Source organism: Aptenodytes forsteri, unplaced genomic scaffold (genome assembly GCF_000699145.1).
Source record: "Aptenodytes forsteri isolate BGI_AS27 unplaced genomic scaffold, ASM69914v1 Scaffold266, whole genome shotgun sequence".
NCBI lineage: Eukaryota > Metazoa > Chordata > Aves > Sphenisciformes > Spheniscidae > Aptenodytes > Aptenodytes forsteri.
Genome location: NW_008794109.1, coordinates 186,841 through 196,830, shown reverse-complemented (window position 1 = coordinate 196,830; position 9,990 = coordinate 186,841). Strand labels below are relative to the sequence as shown.

At 39.3% G+C, this 9,990-nt stretch overlaps 1 protein-coding gene across 2 annotated transcripts in view; it reads right to left on the bottom strand.

Moving 5' to 3' along the window:
- UBAP2 (ubiquitin associated protein 2) overlaps positions 1-9,990 on the bottom strand; it is a 74,286-nt gene that overhangs the window by 24,617 nt on the left and 39,679 nt on the right. For both annotated transcript variants that reach the window (XM_009275143.2, XM_009275150.2), the window contains 5 exons: positions 9,146-9,318; positions 7,820-8,030; positions 6,596-6,635; positions 3,678-3,861; positions 1,136-1,202 (listed from right to left, as the gene is read on the bottom strand). In XM_009275143.2, the coding sequence (XP_009273418.1) occupies positions 1,136-1,202; positions 3,678-3,861; positions 6,596-6,635; positions 7,820-8,030; positions 9,146-9,318 (675 nt within the window). The remainder of the gene's footprint in view (positions 1-1,135; positions 1,203-3,677; positions 3,862-6,595; positions 6,636-7,819; positions 8,031-9,145; positions 9,319-9,990) is intronic.

Below are 9,990 nucleotides of genomic sequence, written 5' to 3'. Positions count from 1 at the left end.
GTGGCCTCACCAGGGCCGAGTACAGGGGAGCAGTCACTTCCCTACTCCTGCTGGCCACACTGTTTCTGATACAGGCCAGGATGCCATTGGCCTTCTTGGCCACCTGGGCACACTGCTGGCTCATGTTCAGCCGGCTGTCGACCAGCACCCCCAGGTCCTTTTCCGCCAGGCAGCTTTCCAGCCACTCTTCCCCAAGCCTGTAGCGCTGCATGGGGTTGTTGTGGCCGAAGTGCAGGACCCGGCACTTGGCCTTGTTGACCCTCATACAGTTGGCCTTGGCCCATCGATCCAGCCTGTGCAGGTCCCTCTGCAGAGCCTTCCTAGCCTCGAGCAGATCAACACTCCCACCCAACTTGGTGTCGTCTGCAAACTTACTGAGGGTGTAACTCACCAACACACAGAAGCCAAAACAACTCTGACAACAGAAAAGAAGGACATTTGGATAAGTGTGAATTTTTAAGTTACATATTCAGTAGGGATGGTGCATTACAAACCAAAATACAGGCATAAAAAAAAGCAGTAGCCTATCTGCACACCTCGACTGGGACTGTACAGAAGTAACCCATCACAGAACAAGGCAGTGTCTCTGACTTTCATTTGTGCAACCTCAACTGGGGCACTGTGTTCACTACCATTTGCCTTCTTATCTCAAATGCATTAAATACACAGGTGACAACAATGCCACATGGTAAACTCTAAAATCATCTGTCATGAGGCATTCGTCATGACATGTATCATTCCATCACCCGCATTTTGCCAGCTAACCTCTCCAGTGGAGACTGCTCCACATTTTGGAGCAGTTTCAGACAGCCACTTCTGAAGATTTTTTTTTTTTTTTAAATACATTTGTTACAAGGAATTCTTTCTTTATTCCACCTCACCTTGCTGGCACGAAAATTTCCTCTGCAGTTGTGTGACTGGCAAGTCTCTGTAACAGCTATTCCTGATCTAGTAAAAATCACAAGTGGTAAAGACTTTTTTTACCACTAGAGGGCTGGCAGTCCTTCTTCCCTGAGACAAGGCTCTTGTTTTGGTTCTTACTGTACTGGGACACAATGAACTTTAAGAGAGGGTTTTAATCATCAGATAAACTGACTATAGGCCGAACATCTGTTGAAATGCAAATAGGACTTACTGCATGTGCTGTGCCTGAAGACAACACTGAGGCAGGTGAAAGGCTGCTCTGATGATTGGAAAGAGAGCTAGAAAGAAATTGCAAAGAATTAATAAAATTAATTTTTCCTAGAACTATTTTTAATACATATATGTATGTGTATGCACATATATACACACACAAACACAGAGTAGGTAGTAGGATATTAGTTAAAGATGAAAAATTGTAAGTGTGTGTATACACATACACATACAGTAGGATATTAGTTAAAGAAAAAATGCTATAACTAATATCCTACTACCTTTTAATGAAAAAAAAAATGAAGTACAGAGATGACTATTACTAACAATAAACATCTAAAACACCATTCATTTCTATTTATCAATTTACTATATTTTCAGAAAAACAATAGTTGCTTCAGAAATTATATAACAACAACTCCAAGACACATAAAGTCCAAAACCAGAAGAAGGTTCACAGAACACACGGCTTGTTTCTCATTCTTTCCCTGAGCAACTGCTGCTGCCTGCCATGGGGCACAGGTATTAATTAGCTGGTTTGACTCACTATGGTATTTCTCACATTTTAACCTGCATAACATTAGTTCAACCAATTAGAACTGCAGGGTATTTGCCCCATAACTCCTCCAAAAGCCCCAACACACTCCCAAAAAACAGGGCTCAAAAAATTCAGCAAATGAAGAGCATCTGTGAAAGCCCCAAAATTAGCCATACTACTACAGAATCTGGCAATTTAATCAAGGCTGGTTCATACCACTACAAGCCACCAAAAGCCATCTCCTCTTTTAAAAGATGAATCAGAACTATCAGTTCAGTTTTATACGTACACTGTAAAATATGAAAATAAAGAGTCCCCTGCTGAAAACATCTGCAGATAACTTCGTTTTAGGAAGCAACTCTGCTTTAGCACCACCTTTTTTTCCCTAGCTGAGCAGGCCTGTGAACTTTTGGCAGTAACAGTAGCACCAACATTCATCTGTAATCCGAAGATCTTTAAACGTCTCCCTGAAAGGTGACTGAAACTGGTTCTTAACCATTCACACTGACAAAAGTTATACCTTACATTCGAGGTCAAGAACGTAACTTACAGTACAGTATGGAATAAACAAAATGAACACTGAACAAAGGCAAACAAAACAAAGCCATAAAAAAATATGTATGGTTTGGTGCTCAAAAAGCCCCTCCTCATGTGAAGTCAGAAGCAAGAGAGATCCTAACCATAACAAATATTGTAGTATTCTCTATGGAAATAGCCACAAGAAAATACAGCAGTTTTCATAAGAAAGCTGCAGGCTAAATTATATGCCCCAATTTAAGGACAAACACTTCTGGCAGCTCTTCAAGGTGTGGGACCAGACTAAATCTTGGCAGTTTCACAAATTAGTTTTACTTCAATTCTTTAAAACTGTTCCCCATCTGCAGGAATTACAATGACACCACTTCAGGCAGCAAGGAAAGAAATAGTTCAGTCCAATATACAGTTTTAAACCACTCCCTCGGCCACTCTCCCCAGCTCTTCTAATAAGCCTTAATTCACCCGCTGACCTATGGTAGAGACACAGACAAGGGCTGCCAGCACAAACAAGTCAGATGTGCTTGGAATTCAGGCATCATCCTTTCACGGCACTTGGTATCTGCCCAACAGCATCAACCCTCCAACTAGAATTTCTACCAATGTACACAGCTTTTTAACAAACAAATGTAGGGAGATGATCTTTCTAATGTGAATGGAATAATTCTTGTTATTTGACATATTTATCATTTTATTCAACAGAAAACAGTAGTGTACTGAAAGAGAATCAACCATGTCCTGGCTGTGAAACAAGAAAAAAACCCTGATATCCCATCAAATTAGTTTCTTACATTAACAAATACAGTACAAAGGTGAGTATTAAAAATGTAACTCAACCAGTATAGCCTCAGGATGTCACCTGCCTGAGGATGAAGCTCAAGTAACAGGCACTGAGAAAATCAGACATAGTGCAAATGAGCTAAGCTGTGCTGAATGCACTTCTACGAACACCAATCTGATATTTCAAAGTGTCTTAAGGAAATGTCTTAGAAAAAGAAAACACATACACTTTCCCTGTGGAATTATTTCTGGGTTTTAATTTTAAGAAATACAAATATAAATGAAAATACAGTATTTCAAAATTAGCCAGGAAGTAAATCATTAAGGAATGATTTCAAACATACGACACTAAACAAACAGCAGGCACTGTGGACAAAGTAGGAAAAACAAACTGGGGGAATCAATTTAGCTAATTTAACTGGCATGATTGAAGCAAGAGCCCTTTGAAACACAAAGTTGTTTATATACCACGAAAACTTGAGGGCAGCAGCTGCTCTATCATTAAGAGGCAGCCCAGAGCTCATACTTTGCAACCAGAAACATCCTGTTCTCTTCTGAATCTCTCTCCTAATTCTAGCTAAGGTCAGAAAAGGGGACCCTGATATCTGACAGCCCCCATACGCAATCACCCTTACGTTTGCCCTTTCCCCAAAATTGAACCCCTTTCAGTTTATCACAACTCCTACTGTACCTGCTTAACGGGGAAAGTGAGCTGCTGGCCAAATCACTGGACTGAGGCAAGCTGGGCAACGTTGCCACGTGCTGCGATGCTGAAGGCAGAAGCGAAGCAGTGGTGGATACAACGCTAGGCAGAGAACCAGCAGAAGGTAGTGAGGGAGAAGGCTCTGTCTTAGGTGCTGGAACTGATGAAGTAGCTGCAACAAGTTAAAAAGCGGCATTGAAAGACAAATTCCAGCATACCTGACATCCCAGTCTGGATTCAGGAACACAGTAGTACTCTCCCCTTGGTTTACAAAAAACTGACCATCAGGAACCAGTAACAGTATCAAGCAATCTGGCTATTAAGGAAATTTCAAACAGCAACAGAACTATCATTTCTTCCCTTTAAACTCTTCACCTACAATAGATTTATAACTTTCACTGCTACATGTGTAGTAAACTACAGTCTTCTGCACTTCACCTCCCACTATCTGGATTACTAGCTTTTGCTCACAAGTCAATCCTCATTTTAAAATTCCTTGCACTAGGTTCTGCAAACAAAAGGCATTTGTGCTGGCACTGTACAAATCTACTTTTACCTACAGCTCTGCTTCTTCATTCCAGCCTACACAGCACCTTTGATGATCGAGACTGAGATCACTGGAGTACAAGGGCATATAACTTATCAGTTTGGAGTACTCAGTCAAATGTGTAATGCAGTAGAATAAAAGAAGTTACAATCAAAGGCCACAATTGAGCACACCATTAAGCATTTTTAATGGCTAAAGAGTTGTCAAATATTGACTTACTTTATTTGACCTAGATAACAAAAAGTGTTTAGCTTTAATATTACTTTTTAGGCTACACAGAGTAAAACTTGTTTACCACAGATGTGCCTTTCCAAAGGATCACTATACTGTAATAAGACACTGAACAACTCTACTGCCCAACATAATTCCCAGCTGTTTCCACACTTATCTCTTGTCCTGCAAAGATAATATAAAGAATTAGAGGCACTCACCCACCAATAAAACTCAGAAAGAGAGCTGAGCCCTGCGTTCTGCTGGGCCATGTTTCCATACCACACCAGAGACCACTACTCAGTGGATCATCACTAACTTGCAATGCATGTGAGGACAGTTTTAGAATGGTCACCAAAAGTCAGATATACACTTGGAAGTTACACATCACAATGTTCACGTTACTGGTTTGCTTTCCTCGCTACATGACCCAAGACAGGTTGCTGGATTGGGTGCTACGCAAACAAAAATCAAGAGGTCTTGTCCTTGGCAGTAAGAGAAGGAAATTCAAGTGACAAACAGAAACATAGTTATGAAGGTGGCAACTGTATCACCTGATACCTCCTGGCAAGATTCATATAAAAATAAGTAAATAACGTTTACAACTCTCAATACATTTAGAGCAGGGTGCCCTTCTTGAAGTAAAAGTAGATGTCCTCAATACAAGGGACAGAATCACCATCTTCATTAAGACCCCTTACAAGATGCCTGAACACGATGTGCAAGACAAAGAAAACCATGAGACGAGTAGGATGATCAGAATTGTAACACACCAGCCATGCTTTGAACTAAGGGTTTAGGAAGCATGAGATTGGGATATTAAAGGACAACAACAGCAAAGATGAGAGATGAACAACTAAGAATATTATCAGCACATACAGAAGGGAAAAGGTCAGTACTTCCAAAAGTTAAGAGAGAATTTCAAAATTGTTTGGATGCATGAAATAGATACATGGAAGAAGACTGATTCCAGTTTATGTGCTTGAGATGCAGAAAAAACCAAAAGTGTTCTCAAAAGAGAACTGGCATAGAAAAAGGGACTAATAAAGCTGTTATAGAATAATCACAAAAATACCAGGAATTCTCAGATCTTTGTTTTCCATAGCAAAAAGACAAGTCCTGCAGTCAATTTCATAAATCATTTATTAATTCTGTACACGAGAGTAGGAAAGTTCTCCACTTGAAAAGTTGTCTTTATATACAACAATCTTTTAAGTGGTAACTCTTTGGGCATATACACTCCTCCTGCTCATTTAAATTGAACTTGGCACTAGCAAAACACTGTTTACAGGTCTGAATACACAACTTCTTTCTACTCAGAAGTATCAAAAAAAAAAAGTCTGCCCCACTAATGACCTACCTGAAGAGATGTTTAAGAGAAGGACAGACCTAAAATTGAAGTGTTGGAATTCCAAGACACATTAATTCACACTGCTGCCCTTGAAAACTTCCGCAGAGCAGCACATAAAGGTCAGAAGAGTGAATACTATACTTTAATTATTTTAACTCCAGGAAGAGAGCTGTAGGGGTGCTACAAGTAAAATACCACATTAGAAACAGGCCAAGATGAAGATCACAGTAATGCCTGTATCAGAGCCAGTACTGCGTTATTGTTACTCCACTGCAAGGCAGCAAGCTACCCAGCAGAGGGAGCACGTTAGTCTCCCTTATTCCCCACGGGCTTGTAACAGGCCATAAGTAGCACTACACCCAGTGAGAGGTGCATTCAAAGAATGTGACTTTGTTTCATCACAGCTAAATGCTACCCACAGCTTCCCATCTGAGAACTGGAAGAATTGCTAGGAAATTTTATATTATTTTTTAATTTTATATTTTATTTTAATTTTACATTAAATAATTTTTGGTAGGTAAATTCAAAAGGAAAAGCAGCAGCAAAGCAGCTTCTCTAATTCTAAGACTGCTTAGGTTTGTAGATTTAATAGGGCTGCTTTCATACTTCAGTTTTAGTCAAGAAGCAAGCAGTGTATCCTATGCAAGTACAAAATAAACTCAAATGGGTCAGCCAAAAATTAGTCAGGGAGAACAATGATAAAACCTTAAACCAGATGTCACTGCTACAGTTGTGCACACAGCAAGTAGTAAGGAAAGATCAGAAAGTCCTGTGCACAACCAAGCTTTGTAAACTTACTGTCAAGAGTTGCTTGTGTTCTAACACCGCTGTGCCCATTCTGTAAACAAAGGAGAAATGAATGAATAAGTCATCTTAGAGGTATATTAGATTTTCAGACTGAATCACACATTGAACATGCTTCATGCAAAATTCTATATTCATTCTAAATTGAAAGACAAAAAAAGGCAGAAAATTAACTTTTTACTGCTTTTAACAAAACCACATAATAGTTGTCTCAAGTGCAAGGTGTCCTGAACATACAGAATCCCATACACTGCCCATACTACACCCATCAGCAGGAGACCTTCCCATGTACTGTATACAACAAACTTTAGGTTCACACCGATATGAAAGAAAGAATTGCATTAACATATAGGAAATGGTTGTGCTTTTGATCTAATGCAACTCACAATTTTAACTATCCAAGTTACACAGAGACGCCAATTTTTTTCCATTGAAAGATAAGACTTGAGAAGCACCAGTTGTTTTTTGGATAACGCTGGAGTACAGAAGTGGATAGTCTATGCTTGATCCTCACCAGTACATACGAGCTACTGCAGAAGACAAGTGTGACTGAGCCATTACATAACAAAGGCCAGAAGTAAATAAACTTAAAAAAAATCTCACAAGTTCCTTAAACATTTAATAAATTAAGTTCTCTTAAAACAAACCTATCTTCCATACACAAAGAGAGTAGGTGCTTTTGAACCTCCCAAGAGAGATCCTCTCTGTCCTAGATTAGACCTCTCCCTATGCTTTTTAAAATAAAACATGAAACTAATTCCCACTGGTGTTTAAATACAACGAAATAGTAATGCTGGAGGGGCCACAAACAGTTTGGGATCCATTTGCTATAAATTTAATAAATAATATACCTTTGGATAAAAACTGTCAAGTTATGGCAAAATATCATGACTAGTATTTACATACGGAGATAGTTCCTTTCTTAAAAGCTAAGCTTCAGGGAAGGAAACTCAAGTAGAATGTTGTTACTAAGAAAAAAGGTCAAACAGCAATTTAAGACATCAAACCCCATAAAATCAGAGGCTCTCATATCCCAAATACAGTATGGCCAAAAATGGCTACACAATAGGAAAAGCAAAAGCAAATAACAGGGTGGGCTTGGGAATCAAAAATACCACTTGGCTTGGTTAGAAGTATTAACATAGCAGGGTAATACAAGTCTAACACGGATAAGAATATTTCACCTTTTTCAAGGTCTTATTTCTGAAATTCACCCACCGTAACTGCAACAGGGGTTGATTCAGACGGAGCCATGGAGCTTTGGTACGCTATCCTACTATGCACAGCAGTCTGGTCATAGGAGGAAGTTGTTGTTACTGGGCTAGTGCTCTGGGATGAGCAGGTCAGACTGGAAGAGGTGATGGCAGAGGTTGTGTAGGTGGACTCCTGTACTGTATTGGATATTGGCAAAGAGGTATTCAAAGGATCACTGGAAAAAGTAAAAATTATTTATCGTCTTGGTAAATGACATCTCAAATACCTTCATGAAAATATCAGCTCCTATACAGTTATCTAGAACTACCTTAAACCTGCAGTCAAATCTATATTATTTATATTAGACAATCTAATCATGAAAAAAAAATATATAATTTTGCTTTGGTCCCCAGTAACCACTGCTTCAAAACCATCAGCTGCACTGAGCACCATTCACCTTCCTCCTGCCAGCCCAACCAAAACAAGAGTTTACACACAAGCACTTTTCAGTCATGTTATTTCTACCTTCTCAAAGGACAAATTAATGATCATAATCTCCCTTTTTTAAACAACTAGATACAAAAAGTCTGGTATATCATGAGAAACACCCAGTCTCTTTTTACAACAGAATTCTAACGTTACAGTAGCAGTCTAACAGAATGAACTATGCAAAGAAGAAAAAAATACTTTAAAACATGCAGGAGTGTTTTACTTTCTAAACAGCTTAAATAATTTATAAAACTAAAAATTAATATGAAAGTACATTTCTACTAGTATTTCTGAATTAACTTCAGAAAGCTTTTTACTGAAGCCAATTTTTGAATGAATAAGGAAGAAAAAAATGGGTTACTGGTACATTGGCACTTATCATTGGCTATTTTAGAATTTCAGTAAGAGCTTCTGCATACTGAAAGCCTGGCTTCTTTTCTCATCCCATAGGAGCATCAGATCTGTAATCTGATGCCAATCTACCGACACACATATATGGTACAATGGTCATCTCTCCTGGATCAAAAGCAGAAAAATTCGGGTTGTGAGGAACGAACCCTCAAACAAATTTGAAAATAGGACAATTAAACATGAGAAATCAATTCTATAAAGTGTAGCTTATTATAAGGTTATTTACATTCATGTCATCTCCAGCTTCACATAGACCCATCCAGGGAGATTTTGGTTGTCATTAGAAAAGAAATCTCTCCTCTAAGATGCCATCCACAGAAAACACTTAGCCTTACAAGTCATTATATTTCCCCCTCCCATTGCTTGGCAACTTGTGCCTTGCTGGTTTTGGCACAAACTTGACCCCCTAGAGAAGACGTGTCAGAATGCACAAGGGGAACTCACACGTACTTTACAGATTTTGAGTACAAGCTATTGTTGGTTGCCTGGCTGGTATTCTCACTGCTTGAAGTTGATCCAAACTCTGGGAGTGCAGGCTCTGATCCAAACTCGAGAGCTCCAAACTGAACATTTAACCCTGTCACATCTGCTGATCCAGGCATCTCCACTGCAGAGGCAGGAATCTTAAAGGAGGGAAAAAAAGGCATAATTCCATTGCATGCGCTATCTGTATTAAAGATACCAGTAATTGACACCCTCTCCTCCCTTAACTACAGGCTTCTTCAGTTACTGCCCCAGCCTTTGCTGCTAACTAGATCTGCAACAACCCCCCAGTTTACATCACAAAAGTTAACTACATTCTTGTAACCTGAAATTAATTCACTGATTCTGTGCCCTGATCTGGAGCTGAAAAAGTAAGCCATACTATTCTACAATATCAAAGTGTCATCCATGTCCCCCCACCTTCAGACAATATTCATCTTGTGGCTACTAAGTCAATCCAAAATCACTCAGCAACAGTCATTTTCCACACAGAGCAATCAGATGTGTGCTTGGAAAAGACAACATCACTGTATTTTGGACCTAAAAACTATCCAGCTTAGAATTTCCTGCTTTATAAACAAGAAGTATACCATGGTCTTTGCCCTCCTTCTCCCTAGCCACTTATATATAGAATAGAATCATAGAATCGTTCAGGTTGGAAAAGACCTCTAAGATCATTGAGTTCAACCGTTAACCTAGCACTGACAGGTCCACCACTAAACCATGTCCCTAAGCACCATGTCTACGTGTCTTTTAAATACTTCCAGGGGTGGTGACTCCACCACTTCCCTGGGCAGCCTGTTCCAATGCTT